The sequence below is a fragment of the Ammospiza nelsoni genome, chromosome 19 (assembly GCF_027579445.1).
Source record: "Ammospiza nelsoni isolate bAmmNel1 chromosome 19, bAmmNel1.pri, whole genome shotgun sequence".
NCBI lineage: Eukaryota > Metazoa > Chordata > Aves > Passeriformes > Passerellidae > Ammospiza > Ammospiza nelsoni.
The window spans coordinates 1365956-1382608 of record NC_080651.1 but is presented as its reverse complement, the minus strand read 5'-3'; the positions used below and the strand labels follow the sequence as shown (position 1 = coordinate 1382608).

General features: G+C 37.5%; 1 protein-coding gene across 1 annotated transcript in view; it reads left to right on the top strand.

Moving 5' to 3' along the window:
- The window catches only part of CEP112 (centrosomal protein 112), a 165830-nt gene that overhangs the window by 27669 nt on the left and 121508 nt on the right, over nucleotides 1–16653 (top strand). Inside the window, exons 9-17 of the mRNA XM_059485706.1 lie at nucleotides 3885–3971; nucleotides 5753–5852; nucleotides 7004–7122; nucleotides 8107–8250; nucleotides 10845–10999; nucleotides 11323–11440; nucleotides 12395–12487; nucleotides 13268–13327; nucleotides 16378–16457. Coding sequence (XP_059341689.1) covers nucleotides 3885–3971; nucleotides 5753–5852; nucleotides 7004–7122; nucleotides 8107–8250; nucleotides 10845–10999; nucleotides 11323–11440; nucleotides 12395–12487; nucleotides 13268–13327; nucleotides 16378–16457 — 956 coding nt within the window. The remainder of the gene's footprint in view (nucleotides 1–3884; nucleotides 3972–5752; nucleotides 5853–7003; nucleotides 7123–8106; nucleotides 8251–10844; nucleotides 11000–11322; nucleotides 11441–12394; nucleotides 12488–13267; nucleotides 13328–16377; nucleotides 16458–16653) is intronic.

Below are 16653 nucleotides of genomic sequence, written 5' to 3'. Positions count from 1 at the left end.
CCCCATTTTCAGGTAACTATTTGCTGGTTTTGGTGGTGTTTTGTTGTTTTAAATGAGGAAGAAAGTGTGACTAGGCACATAAAAGCAGCTCTGTTGCTACCACCCTTCATGGCTTTAAATAACAGGGACAGCACAGATGTTTGACATCAGTATTGTTTACATGGCCTTAGGGTTTAATTGCCTCATTCTCTTTGTGAGGAGGATAAACAATGACAGAAATCCAAAGGAATGGTGTTCAGCCAACAGCAATGGCTGCATTTCATACATAGTTGCAAACTTCCCAACTATAGCTAAATATCTACACTTTTTTTTGTCCTTGTCTGAATGGTAACATGCCATAAATTTCATATTCTCTGCTGCCTCCTAACTGGTGATAAAAGATATTAAAACCAACGAGCACGAGCGCCGTAAATTGCGTTTAACAAAGTGAACGACTTAGAAAAGTTGGTTTTGTCTGATTCCTCCAAAACTTGTGAAGTTCTTTGGTGCTGCTGTAGGTTATTTTGTTTCTTAATACGTGTTTAATAGATAAAGCCAAGCTGAAGTGCGTGGAAGAGCAGCACATGCAGTTACCTAGAGCTGTTCCACAGGAAATTAGGACAAGCTGAGATTTGACATTTGGGATCTGCGGACAGGCTCCACCTCAGTTTGGTGTGGCTTTAATTTGAAAGATATTCCTTGACTGAAATTAGTATTTAATGATGTGCTTCAGCTTTCAAATGGAAGAGGAGGCATTTCACTCCCAGCTGGGGAGAGCTGAGCCCTTTTGCTTCCACCCCAGCCTTCATGAGATCACTGCACAAAACGTGTTTACATGACTCAATTTTTATCGACGTATGCACTGAGACTGGGAGTCTGCCTCAGAGAAAGGGTGGGTCAAAAAGCAGATTTGGAAATGAAGCCAGGCTTTGCTATAGGACACTGTGGTGTTGTCCTCATGTTTTCTGGCTTCTCCAGCAGTTTTCCGCTCAAGAAATTGAGTGTTGGATTTTTAAACCAATATATCACTGTTTTTACATCAAATGCTCAAATTAACGCTTCCAGAAGTTGTGATGAAGATACACGTGGGGTTGGAACTATGGACCATTACAAAATTTAAATGCTGTTGGAGAGTTTTAATTTTTTTTTTTACCAGTTAGTCAGTACAAACACAGCTTTTCTCTTAACACTAGCTGAGAACTTCATGTGCACATCAACTGCTGAATTTCAGACACTTTAATATGGGACTTCTCACATATCTTTATATGTAGAGATAAAATTAGAGAATTTTATCTCAGACTGTGGAGCTGAAGATGTGTGAGCAAAGCAATGATTCCCAAAAATAAGGAAAGTTTTGGATGAAGCACATGGAGCAGAAAAGTGCCTGTGGTGCTGAAACTTCATTAAGGTTATGCAAGTTGAGGAGCTTGAGTACTTTTCAAGGTGACTCCAGTTTAGCCCTCACCTGATGAGGAGTTTGACTTTGTGATTTTTCACCTATTTTTTTATTATTTTATTTCTAATATTCAGAGGAAAAGCAACTTACTTGTGTTATTGCAGTGGTTGCATTCGTTAAGGGCTGATTTCTGTATCTTGGACACATTTTTCCAGTTGTTTGGTTGCAATTAGCTCTCCTCTTTGGAAAGCAGTCCCAGAACTGTGACATTTTAAGAGATGGTTGTTCTGGTGGAAGGGGTGTAATGAATTAATGAGCTAAAATTGATGGGAACTGGTGCAAGTGTGAGGGTGGTGCTAGGGGGAGGATTAATGAGAAGTGGGAACCAGCTTCAAGTACAGGGAGTTCTGTGTCATCCTGTGGCTGAGAACAATCAGGAGCACTTGAAAATATGTATGTCCATCTTTAATCTGAGTGAAATTCTCAATTTTGATTTATTTTTCGTATTATTTCAGTGTACAGAATAATAAAACCTAGACCAGCTCTTGGCTGATAAAACCACCAAGGATTCATCTCCATAGCCAAGACATTCTGGTGTTATTAATGAGTTTTAAATGTAATTTGGGTGGATTTAGTAGCTGTGTGAGAGCAGTAGCTGTACCTCAGTCATTCATAAGCTTTTAATGTAATTCAAGTAGATTGGAGTCTCTTTCATATTTAGTTTCTGGTATTTGTGTTGTTATGAGACCTTCATATTTATTTATGGCATGTTCACAAGCTGTCTGTCTGGAAGTGGATTACTGTGCTCTTTTTATTAAATCAACACTTATTCATCACCTGGTACTAAGATTTTCTTCTGTAATGTCACTTTGTTGCAGTGATATATGCATATATTTCTTTTCATATATACATATGTGTAGATTTCATGGTTAGAAGACACACTTTTATCATAATGCTTATTTTGGGAAGATGAAAGTGTTGGCTGACAGCTGGGAATATGATTTATTTTCTTTGGGTTAATTGTCAACCTAATTTTTTTTTTCCTCCTCCATTAATTTGCATAAGTCTGTGTGCAAACAGTTGGGAGGTGGATTTCTTTATCTGTGGTGTAATAAGGGGTTGTTGGATACAACTCATCAGTTGGTGAGTTCAGAAAATTAAACAATTTTCTTCTCTTCCTTTTTCTCTTCTTGGGGAGCCTTCTGTGTTTCCTGCAGAGGGTTTTTGAGTTGAGTTGGGTTTTTTTAGCTCACGTTTTCAATTCATGATAACCTTGTGATGTTTTCAAGTCCCAACAAACCTGTAAGACAAATGAGTCATACAAAAAATGAATAATTTGTGCTGTGTTCAGTGTTGGTCTGTGTGAGATAAAGACTCATGCTTGGGTGGCAACTTTTGATTAGTCAAGGGCATGGAAAATAAAGGCAGAATGAATAATGCTGTTAATTCCTGTGGAGTTTGTGAGCTGGGATATTACAAGTCAGTCATGTTCTGAGTTGAGCTAAATAAAAATGTGAGAGCTGGAAGTGGCTGGATGGTGATGGGAGCGCAGTGTCAAGGTGGGGGGACTTCAGCACCTTTCAGAACACCCAAAAGTCAAACACAAAGTTTTCTGTTGGCCAAAGACCACTTGGAGTAATCTCCTGGAGGGCATTTGATGTTCCCTTTCTAACGTGAGGGGGACCAGAATTTGTCTTCTGGAAAAACTTTCAAGTCCACTTGGCTTTCTGAACAGTGACTGTTAATAAATGTAGGAGTGGAACAGCCTGAGTCTGAACTCAAGGTGTCACTTTTGGTTTCTAGAAAAGCCTGAGAGATTGAAATTCCTCTCATAGCTGTCCTGAAGAGCGCCTTTAACATGCAAGAGATTCAAAAATACTTGAAAGATGGAAACTTAGACTCTGAGTAAGAATTGGCAGTGTATTTTTGTATTGGAGGGGTTCAAGTACAGCTTTGAACAAACACAGGCAGAACAGGAAATGTATTTCAGTGATCCAATCCTTAATCCCATCATAAGTCACCTTTGAAAGGAAATGTGTTTATAATGTGAACTCCGTGAATAATAGAAAACAAACAAAAATAAATGTGCATCTGGGCTAAAGGACATTCTTTGTGTAAATGTAACACCTGCCTGAAGAAATGAAAATGAGTTTACCAAACTTGGTATATTAACAGAAATATTAAAGTTTTATTCCTAAGTGTTTATTTAAATTAAGGATGATAACTTGTTCTGGGCAGTAGCAGTTGTGCTTGTTGCCAACTAAAACATCCTACAGATCCATTTTTCTGAAGAAATGTTGTAGGATGACATCTTTAGTAACAATTGTATCAAATAAATATGAGAATATTGAGAAACTGAGTATAGATTTTTTTTCATAAGATTTCTTTGTTGGTGACTTCCCATTGCCTTCTGAAAGACATAAATGAATTATTAAAAAGTTGTGAAAAGGTCATTGGTGTAATTTATTCTTTATTTAAATCATGTATCTATTCTGTTTTGCTTTCAAAGCTGGAAATGAAAATGAAAATAGCAGAAGGTAAATTTCATGAAGAAAAACTGAAATTACAACAGAAGCACGATGCTGATGTTCAAAAGGTAGGAAGTGTTTGTACTTTTTTCCAAAAGCAGTGTATTAAACAATAATAGAGACTATGATTATCATAAATATTTATCAGTTGTTTAGCTCCTTCACAATTGCAATTAATGTTCAGTTGAAGTCAAATTGTAGGTAACAGTTGGCATAAACTGAGAGGAATGCAGAATATTGTACTTAGGAAGGGGAAAGCACTTGCAGAAAGGAGATGAAAATACAAGGCAATTTGTTTGTTAGAACAAGACAACCTATTTTACGAGCATAACAACTTCTGTGGGAAATCATAAATTCGTGATTTTTCTGTTAGAGAGAAAACATTTGTGTTGGAGAAAAATGTGAACAAAATTAATTTTTCATGGACAAAATGCAAAATATAACAGTAGGAAAACCCAGGGATATATCACATGTATTCAGGCTCACCCAGCAGCAGTGCTTGCTGTCCTGTCTCTGTTTTGGACAGGATTTTGCTGAACTGGGGCAGCGGCAGGTCACCAATCACCCCTTGATTTACGTTACTGCATTTTAAAGTTTGCGCGCTGAATTCTCGCAGCGCTGACACGGCGCCAGCGCTCCGGGTTTGTCTTTACTGTGTCACACCACGCCCCTCGTGGGAGGATCACACCCACTCAGAGCATGCTGTGACCTTCAATCCCACGTTTTAGGGGTGGGGTGAAGTCCTGGGAGATGCCAGGTGCCCCTGGCAGGGCTCTGATCCCAATCCTGATCCTGCTCTAAGCTCGGCATCGCTCGGTGCCTCTGCTTTGTTTCCTAAAACTGAGTCACAGCCTTGGAGGAAGTTGGTTGACACAACTCTGTGACACATCAAAGCCTCCTGAGAGGATGTTAATATTTGGTCAGGTGCATATTTGGCTCATCTGTTCTCAAGGCCTTGGAGCAGAAGGAGTGAGCAAAGCTGGGAGTCTAAAGGAAACAGCTTTGTGAGAAGAAGAAATAGTTTAAATGCTTTCTCATCCCTTGAGTTGTCATCCCTTCCTAATTGATGTTAGAATTCTGTCTTTTGAAGTCGTTTAATAACGTTGGATATTTTAGAAAAGGTTAAATAGTGTCGTATTAATCTTTAAAGACACAAAACGTTTATTGCAGATGGAGTAATATTGTTTTAAGATGAAAGCTTCTGTTTGATAAGAGATTTGGGGCACTGTTATAAAATTTCTGTGACTTTAATCTTTATCTTAAACACAAAGTTTAAATTAAAATACTATCTCAAAGTGTGCAAATATTCAAGCTTTTTTATTTCCAAACTCAGCCTGTACAGAAATGTGGGTGTAGTTACCCTCCTATACTTGCTCTGTTCCAGTCCATTGTTCCTTAGGATCCATGTGAGGAATTTCAATTGGTGAAGCACAAAAGACTGTAATGAACTTCACCAACTTATTTAAATATTTCTTGAATCTAAAGAGAATTTTAGATGCTTTAAAATATTATTAGGCAACATAAGTATGGAAGTCTTTTCTATTTGCAGCACTAGCAGCATGAAACTTCCAAACTCAACAAAAGCAGCACTGGGTTTGCCCAGGTTTAAAGGAAAACCAAAAAAACTCACCTTAAAACATGAAACTCCTTTTTTAATCTGCTTTTTCCTACATTTGTCTAAACCAGTTCTTTGTTTATGGCTTGGCAATTGCAGCTGGAAAAATGATTTAGGTTCAATCACTTAATCCTGCATGACTTGAGGACTTCTTGCAGACCAGGTATCTTATGCGCTGGTTGTAGTTTGGAATGTTTTGGACTTACATTAAAATATTCTGAGTTTTCTCTGCAGATTTTGGATAGAAAGAATGATGAAATAGATGTGCTGAAGTCCAACTACCTAAAGAAACAAAAAGAGTCTGAGGATATGATAAGAAAGCTGGAGAAAAAAGGTGATTTTTATCCTCATGGTTGTCTTCTGTGTGGTGGTATTGTGCTACATTCTCTTGTGGCTGTGGGCTTGCGTGTTCGTTCTGCAGACATCCCTTTCTTCATCATTTGTAGCTCTTGATTTATTTTTTTCCTTTGGATTCTGAGATTCTTGTCCAGTTGTCTCTGCTGTTCCAACTCAAGTGTTCCAAGAGCCTGTGATCTATTACACTGAACGCAGGTTTTATGAGCGTCACCAAAAAAAGTTTCTTTGATGCCACTGAAATATTTTGGCCACTTCTTTCCATTTTTTTTGGAATCTCTGGCTCAAAGTTCATTTTTTTTATACATTCAGTACATTTTAATCAAACCACAGCGGGTTATTTTTAAGACTATTGCGGCAGGAGATTTCAAACATTAATATTCTTGAGCGTGTCACGAGTACAAAATTCACTCTCAGAGTGGCTTGTCAGCAGTTTTCAGTGTTAGTTTCTTTCAGAATTCCTTTGAGTCCATTTTCACTATGGACTAAACCACACTGGAAAATAATACAGGAGTTTGGTAATCTATGGACAAAAAGGAAGAGTGTTCCATGTGTTTTGTTTCCTGCTCTTTGGGAAAGTTAATTTGTCCAGCAAGGGATCAGGGGCTTCTCTCTGTGGGCCGGTGGTTGCTCTTGGCTGGAACAGATTGAATTGGAGTTGCCCACAATGTTCCAGCTAATGAAAATCCTCAAAACAAAGTGGAACTGTGAATATGGACCTGCTTTTCCCACTAATGGTGATGCCATAACTTGCAATTCAAGTTAGGTAATTTCATTTTCATGTATATCTTGGGCATGCAACCTTCACAAGGACCTTTTCTCTTTAAGATGCTCATAAAATCAGGTTAAAATAACTATTTTCTTGAGGTTATGCAGAGTTTTGCTGATGTATAATTACTCCTTCAGGAAGGAAAACTCTCTCTGAAATATTCTGTAAACAAAGTAGAAAAGAGAGAACACCTTGTAATGACACAGAATTTAAGTGCTACAGCTTAAAGCAGCACATCCTTTAAGTATTTAATAGCTAAAAACCAGTTGGAAAACTGACATAAACTGGTTGTATCTACTGCCAACACTGAAAAATCCCAAATTTCTTGAATGGTTGTTTAATTTTTTCCCCATTTTTAACAGTTCAGACCCTTGTTCGTGAGTCCCAAGTCGTGAGAGAAGCCAAAGAGCAGCAGATTGCAGAGCTGAGGAAGATGTGTGAGCAGAGCAATGATTGCCTGAACAATGAGTGGGAGAAAAGGGTAATGAACAATGCTTCCCTCCTTTGACAGACTCCTGCAGTGTTTATCTGGGATAATACATTTTGTCACTCAAAAAATAAATATACAGAATATGTTTTAGGGGTGTTTTTTCTGCTGATTTTATTTTTTCCTGAAGTAATCAAGACTCTTTTTGCTGATGCTTTTGCACCCAGCTGGTCACCCTGTTCCTGGGGTTCATCTGGCCTCCTGGCAAGTCTCTGGATCTCTTGGGGAAGTGTTTATTTCTGGTTGACCTGACATGGAATTTTAATCTGGGTAAACCTGCTGCTACCTGCTGTCACGGTGATTCCTTTGAACTCTTAGTCTTGCTATGGGTCATGAATTCTTCAATGTATTTTTATTTATTGTTCAACTCAAGACAGCAGCAGAGCAAAGGGAAGAGCATGTTTATTGTGACACAGTGTCACTTTTGTCCAGATTATTGTCAGCATTTGTCTTGCTTCCCCCTCTCAGGAGAGAGAGGGTCACAGAAAGGACAAACCCACCTCCATTCATGAAGTTTGCTGTACAATTTAATTTTTTTGGGGCCCTGCATGTAGAAATGGAGTTGGATTTAATTCTTGCCTTCTTAAAGGCAAGTCATAATCATAAATGATAAATTGTCCTTTGTGATGGCGATCTTGAGGCTCCAGTGTTGGGTGGTTTTTTTGTTTGGGTTTTTTTTTCATGGACTGATTTAGGTTGGAAGGGACTTCAAAGCTCATCGAGTGCCACCCCCTGCCATGGGCAGGGACACCTTCCAATATCCCAGGGTGTCCCAAGCCCTTCCAACCTGGCCTTGAACATTTCCAGGGATGGGCAATCACAATCTTTTTTATTTTAGAGAAACAATATTTTCAGAGAGGACAGAAGTGTGAATACCTGGGCTTTTCACTGATTCTACTCACATGCTATAATAATTTAACACTTCTCAATGCTAGCTGTAGCTGCCATTTGTCACTTTGTGCCTTGTTTGTGGTGCAGCTCCACGATGCTGTGGCTGAGATGGAGAAGGAGAAGTTCAACATCCGGAAGAAGCACACGGAGGACATGCAGGAGCTGCTGGAGGAGACCAACGCCCGGCTGGCCAAGATGGAGGAGGAGTATTTGCAGCAGACACAGTCAACTGTAGGTTGTGTTGTGAGCCTCTTACAGGTGTCTCTGAAAATGTTCAATTCCATTTTGTTTGTGTTCAGGTGGACTGGAAGGGCCCAAGGTCAGGTTGGGTGGTGTTGTATGTGCAGAGATCCCTGTGGCTGGGAGGAATGATGAATCTGACTCCATGTTCTCAGAAGGCTAATTTATTATTTTATAATACTATATTGTATTAAAGAATACTATGCTAACTAAAGAATACAGAAAAGATACTTACAGAAAAGATAATAATGAAAACTTGTGACTCTCTCCAGAGCCCTGACACAGCTTGGCCCTGATTGGCCAAAGAGTGAAAACAACTCACAGCAGACTCCAATGGAACAATCACCTGTGGGTAAACAATCTCCAAACACATTCCAAAGGAGCAAAACACAGGAGAAGCAAATGAGATAAGAATTGTTTTCCTTTTCCCTGAAGCTTCTCAGTTTCCCAGGAGAAAATCCTGGGTGAAGGGATTTTTCCAGAGAATGTGAATGCAACAGGATGGGGTTTGGAGCAACCTGGGATGGTGGAAGATGTCCCTGCCCATGGCAGGGCTGGAATCAGATGGTTTTTAAGGTTCCTCTCAGCCCAAACCATTCCATGATTCTGTTATTTGTGCATGTACATCCTTCCTTTCAATACTGCAATTGTTCTCTCCTTGGAGGGGCACTGTCCTGGCAGCCAGTCCAACCAAGGATTTTATTCCCCAGATAAAATTAATCAAGGTACAGCCCTTCAATCAATGTTACACTGATGTCTTAGAATCAGTCCCTAATTACAAATATTTGATTCAAGTTAGCAGAACTTCTGTCTTTGCAGGTTTATAGATCATGTATATATTACATCTATTTTCATAGAAACATGATTTTTTACTCACCCACCTCCTCTTTGAGCAAATACTTCTGTTAGATGAAAGATGACATTAAAAGGATTTTAAAATAAGTATTGATTATTCTAATTTATTGCATTTCTTTTTTAGAGTAATTATAAGCATGTAATTAGGTATAATCTGGATTTTGTGCCTGTTATAGAAATGATGCAAAAAGCAAAAAATTAACAAGTAACCTCAAAAAAGCATCCTGTACTTTTCATCAGGATGAAGTACGAGGAAAATTGAATAAGTGAAAAGACAATGTCAAACAAAATTTATTCCTTTATTAATGAATGTTGAATTTAAAAATTAACATTCAGATCATGTCATAGGTAACAGTAAATACAGAGAAAAATGGACACAGTCTGTCAGCAAGATTGAATTTAAGAACCATCAAAACTAGACAGATCTTGCCGAGCAGCTTCTGATTTAATAATTAAACAAGGTAGAGTTCAAGGCAGGGCTTAAGATGAAAGACTAGACTGTCACTGGAAATTAGTTTTCTTTTTTTCTCTCTCCTCTTTCTCTCTCCTGATTTTTAGTTTTTTTTTCTGTTGGTATTTCAGAGTTTCCCTGTTCAGAGTTTCATGTTGTCAGGAATGCCAGTGCTGTTAGCAAGTGGAATTGGCTGAATAATTTCATTAATGCCATAGAGCTGATAAGAAGGGGTTTGTACCCTGAACAAGGATGAACTTCCTTGAGGGACATGGGGCCAGCCAGGAATTATGTTCAGTGGTATATTAAAAATTACTCCTTTTTTAATTATTAAAAAAAAAAAAAAAAGAAACGTAAAACCCCAGAAAACCACAAAACTAACAAAAAACCCAAGCCTCCAAAGCAAACAACCCAGAAAACCAAACCCATACTGAGCAGCTTGGCACAGATGGAGAATTTTGCTGTGCTGTGGCTGTGAAATCTCTGTGGGCACTGGCCAGAGCTCAGGGGACCGTTCAGGTGATGTCCCCGTGGGAGGTTCTTGCACTGGCTCAGGTTCTGTCACCTCCAGTGACAAGGCAGGGGCTGCACAGGGCACATAGTTGGGGTTTTGTTTTATTTTATTTTATGAGTGGGTGAAATTTCTGTTCCACTTCCCTCATCTTCAGGCCTTTGTTAACATGTAAATAATTCTGATACCTACTCTGGGTCTGATTTTCTGACCCCGGCCTCCTGAGGAATTCTTCCCTCATTTCCCTGCATATTACCATACATTTATGGAAGAATGGGAAGGCCTAGAGCAGTCTCATGCTATCTGCCTGTCCTTATTCTGTTCATTTTTACATTTGTTTATATCATGAGATGATGTTCCAGGAAAAAGATACAACTTCTGAGAGATGCTTGTAATTTACTGAAAGTTATTGCAATGAGATTTCTGGAAAGTCTAAAAATGCTTTGTATATATTATCATCCATTGTGGTTTTCCATTGAAATATTGTTTTCTCTCCCATTTAAAAGGATTTGTAATTTAGAAATCAGTTGCATATGCTGTTCTGTGTAAGGGAGATGTCACTTTGAGGGGGAATAAACACCCACATTTTGAAGATATATTTATTCTTATATAATGTACAAAATTTACTGTCGTGATTGATGACAGCTTTGCCATTGTAACTCTTGTGTCTCTGCATCATCAGAGAACCTCGTTGCTCAAGGCTACTGACCAACAACTGGGGTATTCCCTCATTGATTCTGGGCTTTTCTCAATGATTCTCTATTTCAGAATGAGACAGTCCAAAAGCTGGGGGCCCGTGTGCAGCAGTTGACTGTTGAGGCTGAAAATAGCAATTTACAACGTCAGAAATTATCTCAGGAGAAGACTGAGACAGAACTGCGCTACCAGGAGGTCTGCTCCCAACTTCAGGAGCTGACAGAAAGGTAATTCAATCACAATTAGCAGTTAAACTTGTAAAAATATGGAATTTCCAGAAGCAAACATTATTAATTTTGTTCCAGGAACACACTGAATGGCATTTGACATTAGAAAACTCTCATGAAAATATATTAATTGGTGTCAAACTCATTTAAAGTGACCCAAACGACCACCTTGAGGAGTGTTTTACCTTTCCATTATTTATGAGCAGCTCATTCTGTGACAAGAGCACGTGGCAGACGTGCAGGCTCCGTGGAATTGATGCTGAGCAGGTAAAATGCCAAAATCTGAAAGCAATTTCCATATTCTGTTTGCTTGCTCCGTGTAGGTACAAGTTGCTTCAGAAAGACAAGGACCAGATTATGCAGGAATACAAGGAGAACCTTCAGCAACTACAAAGTAAATTTGAGGTTGATAGAGATTTTCTGAAGCAGGAACAAGCTCAGGTATGCTGCCAGGTGTAACAGGCAGGAAAATGGGGTTTATTTCTTAAGTCTTCTCCTCACTATCAGTGTGATGCTTATGAATAAATCCAAGGAATTGCTCAGTTCCCCAAGTTAGTCATGAGCGTAAGTTTAAATGAAATTGGGATTTAATTTTTTATTCCCAAATTTGACTGAAAAATCATCTGAGGTTGGTTGGTCATTCTGGTGTGTGTATTTCTACAGCTGATTCAGATAAGGAACAATTAATATGCTGATTTTGTTTGTGCTCCTCTAAAAATTCTGGATACACCCTTGAAGACTTAATGTTTTCATAAAGCCTCTTCCATGACAGAAAATATTTTTTCCAGAGAAACATAGTCCTGCAGGTCTCATAGTATTGAACATTGTGTTAAATAATTATGTGTTTAAGGAAATAATTTTATATTTTGCAAGTGTAGGTTTCACCCAAAATGTAATAACTCTGGTTTGGTTATGGAAAAGCATCTGTCAGGTTGATATCTACCAATATGCATAGGTAGAGATGGTACATATTTAAAGTGATTTTAAAGTTAAATAATTGTAGAAAAGACTCATTTTAAATACCATTTATTAATCCATAGAGCCATAGGACAAGTGGGGTGTTTATTTCCTGAAATATTTGGTGTTTATTTCCTGAAATGCTCTGAGCTTTGATGATACTTTACTCCATTTAATTTACAAAGTATTTTTCTTTCTACCAATTTTTAGTTGATTTTAGTAGGGATTTTTTTATTATTATTTTTGTGTTGTTGTTTCCATTTCTAAGCTCACCAGAGGGCCCAAACTGATACAGAGAGCCATAAACTCATACAGGTTTTTTCTCCCAAGCTGATAATTTTCCAGTTTTTTTAAACTTTAGAGAAATAAATTGAAAAATGCAAAAGAGCTAATGAGGAGTCCAAGACAAAAACTGCTTTTTCTGTTAAATCCAAGCAGACATGTGATGTGATTGCAGAATTACGCCGTGAAACGGCTCTGCTGAAACAACAATTGCAAGATGCTGAACATCAAAGGAAGCAACAGCTGAGGGTGAGCCCTGACTTTCTTTCTCAGAAATGACCAACTCTTTTTACTTTATTTCATGATTTAAATGTTTAGATATCATCTCTAAATATACTTCTGTATAATGTGCTTACTTGTTTCTGTTTTATGAATGGAAATACATGAAATTTCACATATGGTTAAAGGTTGATTTAAAACGTGTGGCTAAAAGAGAGGTAAGAGCAGAATTTTCACAGAATTTTTCTGTAGTTCAAATATTAAATAAGAGTTTAAATCTCTATTGGTGTATTACAAAGAAGCCTGACAAAAAATGATGAATATCTTTTTTTTTCTCATAAACTATAAACATTTTTAAAGTTTCAAAATAGTTTTTAATTTGCACTGTTTAATAGTTCAGTTCAATATTCTGTCTTCCTGTAGGCATTTAAATTAATCCTTCTATCTCGGGGTAATGAGTTCCACATCTGTATCATGTAGCAGTCCTGGTTGAGTTTTGGCCTCTACTTTTCTTCCAATGTCTTTCATTTCACAGTTGATATAGTACAGAATGGCATTTTAATAGCTCAGGAGAACAAGTTGCTGTTTCTCTTTAGCAAACATGAATCATGACTTTGGAGATAGTTGTGTTATTTGGTGTTGGTTAAATTCTCTTCTATGTCAGAGAATTTTTTCATGGTGATACAAAGTGGGTTTTTATTTTGTTATGAACTGTTCTATATGATAGCTAATGTCTGTGTTTGATGAATGCTCTGAAATGGAAGAAAAATGGGATCTTTTGATTTACAATACACATCTTTTCCTCTGCAGGAACAAGAATACAAGGTTCAGCAGGACAAGCTTCGCATGCAGCGTGTGTATGAGAAACAGGTAATATTTCTAGGAAAATCTCCCATCTTATGCACAAATTTGTTCTGTGCAGGACTTAAAGGTTGAAATTTTGAAACCTCCAAATAGTAAATTTGGAAATCCAAGCACTTCACAAGGTTTGGAAAAATAAAGGCAAAAAATCAAGTAAGATTTTAAGCACGACTGTTTAAGGACAGGGATATCACCTCTGATTTTAGGAACCAGGGGATGGAGGCTGGGATGGCATTCCCAAAAAAAGCACCCCTGGAATCCTGTCCTGTGTGTGTTCACTGCTCATGGTGGCAGCTGCTGTTATTGAAAGGAAAATGAGCTGAATGAAACCTGGCCTGACCTCTGCCAGTGCTCATGTGCTCTCCCACACTCCTTTTCCCCCAGGGTATCTCCATTCCATCCTTCCCCACGTGTTCTCTAGATATTGTCAACAGGCATCGTTTTTACAGCAGAAACTTCAAGTAAAAAATGTAATTTTCATCAGAAACACTTCATCTTAAAGCACTTTGCAAATCCTGCCTGCTCTTTTAGACTCAGAACATCAATAGGCTTCAAATTAAACTTCAATTTTAGTGACATTATATGTGCAACTCATGTGCAGCCAGAGGGTGCCTTAGATGCCTGTTTAATTGAAAGGATGTGTTACTCAAACATGTCATTGCCAAATGTGGCAAATTTATAACATAAAATAATGGATTGTGATCCCAGCTACTTGTCACTTGGTAATAGCACTTGTGACATGAATTGTAGAGAGGTTTTGGTTTGAGTTAGTTCCTTCTGCTGACTTGAAGTCAAAACATTCTTTGTTCCAGGATCTGCCTTGGTTTAAACCTAGCTTACATTTGTCTTTTTAGTCAAAATCTTGGGTTTTATAAATGTTGAACTCAAGAGAAATCCAGGATTTGAGTGATTTGCAGGCCAAAATAAAAATATATTGGCACAATTTGACTGAGGTTTGAGGATCTTTTAGGAGAAAGCTCCCAAGCATGGGCTGAGAGTGTCAGCAGTGGCTCCACCAGTGAGCCCAGGGAGGGAAATTGGAATTCTGCATCAGCAAACAAGGAAGCATTGCCTTTTTTTATAGATAACTTGACAGCAGTTGGTTCATAAATTCTGCTGTAACTGTTTTCAAACTCAAATCTTTGAGAAAGGATGAGAAGAAAAACACCAGTGAATAATCTATGGGTATAAATCCATAAACCAGGATGGATTGGCCCATAAAATACTAAAACAAGTAAAGGAATCATGAAGCCTCTGCTGCAATCTGTTCACTTAAAAACCTTCCCATTATCTAATAATCTTTATGAGTCTGCAGTGGCTGCTGCCTCTGAGGAGACTTAAACATCAAACAAATCATAGGTAGGAACCTTAAATGTCACTGTTTGATTAAATGTGCTTATCTGCTGGATCAGGAACCAGTCAGGCTAAATGGCTTTACAAGCCAAGGAAACACCTGCTTTTTATAAATAATCCACTGCTTGTTTTGCAAACATTCAGCTCAGCATCAGCAGAGTGACAGATTATTCCTGACAGCCATTCCCAAGCCACCTGTTGAATATACAGAATTTCACCAGGTTTGCAGTGGCTTCTTCATTCTCTCATAGACAACTCATGGATTTGGAGGCTCTTGGAACCCAACTAAGTGTCCCTGGAGTGAACACCTCCACAAAACTTCTCACAGCAGAGAATCTTTGGATTTGTTTTTTCACTGGCCTACACACTTAGTAAAACATGTTTTTCTTTATTTTTTAAAAATATTTTATTTTATTTTATTTTATTTTTCTTGTCCTTTCATTCCTTCTCCTTTTCTCCTTTTCTCCTTTTCTCCTTTTCTCCTTTTCTCCTTTTCTCCTTTTCTCCTTCTTTCCTTCTTTCCTTCTTTCCTTTTTTCCTTTTTTCCTTCTTTCCTTCTTTCCTTTTTTCCTTCTTTCCTTCTTTCCTTCTTTCCTTTTCCTTTTCTTTTTCCTTTTCCCCTTTTCCTCTTTTCCTTTTTTCCTTTTTCCTTTTCCTTTTCCTTTTCCTTTTCCTTTTCCTTTTCCTTTTCCTTTTCCTTTTCCTTTTCCTTTTCCTTTTCCTTTTCCTTTTCCTTTTCCTTTTCTCCTTTTCCTTTTCCTTTTCTCCTTTTCCTTTTCTCCTTCTTTCCTTTTTTCCTTTTTTCCTTTTTTCCTTCTTTCCTTCTTTCCTTCTTTCCTTCTTTCCTTTTTTCATTTTTTCCTTCTTTCCTTCTTTCCTTTTTTCCTTCTTTCCTTTTTTCCTTTTCCTTTTCTTTTTCCTTTCCCTCTTTTCCTTTTCCTCTTTTCCTTTTCCTTTTTTCCCTTTTTCCTCTTTTCCTTTTTCCTTTTTCCCTTTCCCTTTCCTTTTTTTTGTATTTCTTTTCATTACAAATGACTGTAGGTGGATAAAGGATTTCCTGTATGTCCCATCCCCACATTGTTCCTTAAGCAATTCTAAATCAATACAAGTCTTGGATTATGTACAAACTCTTGGACTTAACCTGTCCTTGGCAAAAAACCTTAGAAAAACTTGTGGTTTGGACCTCACCTGGGAAGTTGCCAAATTCAAGTGGTTTTGTAACTATTTTTAGGATTATTATTGCAAATTGTTCTATTATTATTATTATTCTTTAGTAGATTTATCTATTTATGTTTGATATTTTTTATTGTAAGAACTGATCAGAAGTGATTCACTTTGGGTGGCCACAAATTTGCACCTCAGAGAATACAGGTCACTATTTTAGGCCGTTTCCTATCTGCTTTTCTGTACTTACATAAAGAAAATCTAGTTCCTTTTTTATGGAATTACTGATATTTCTTTATTCTAGACAGTAATATTCACTTTGAGAAGGAAAATAGCTCATTGGCTACATTCCATATTTCATCTCTCTGTTAATCTCTGCTTTTGCATTTCACATGATTTTAGAAATCCCTGGATGTTTGTCTGGATCAGTGGAAAAGGAACATGCAAATAAATAGTTTTTAGAATTTAAAATAACATTGAATTATTTTAACTCAGACACTGTTTTGGCTAAAATATTTGGTGTTTTTTTCTTTAAATGGCAGATTAATGGCATTAAGAATGATCTCGATAAAGAAAAGGGGAATGCTCAAAAGAAAATTTGCCACTTGGAACAGGTTCTGAGGTAAGTGCATGTGCAATAATTCTTGAACCACCCATGGTATTTTTAAATATTTATTTATTTATATTTGTTTATTAAATAAACTTATGCTTTATCTCATCTAACTGCCCTCCTATAGTTTTTTCCTGTTTTAAAGCTGCACCTTCAGAGTTCTAATCAACCAGAAAAATTAAAAAACTAAAGTAAGAACCAATTCACC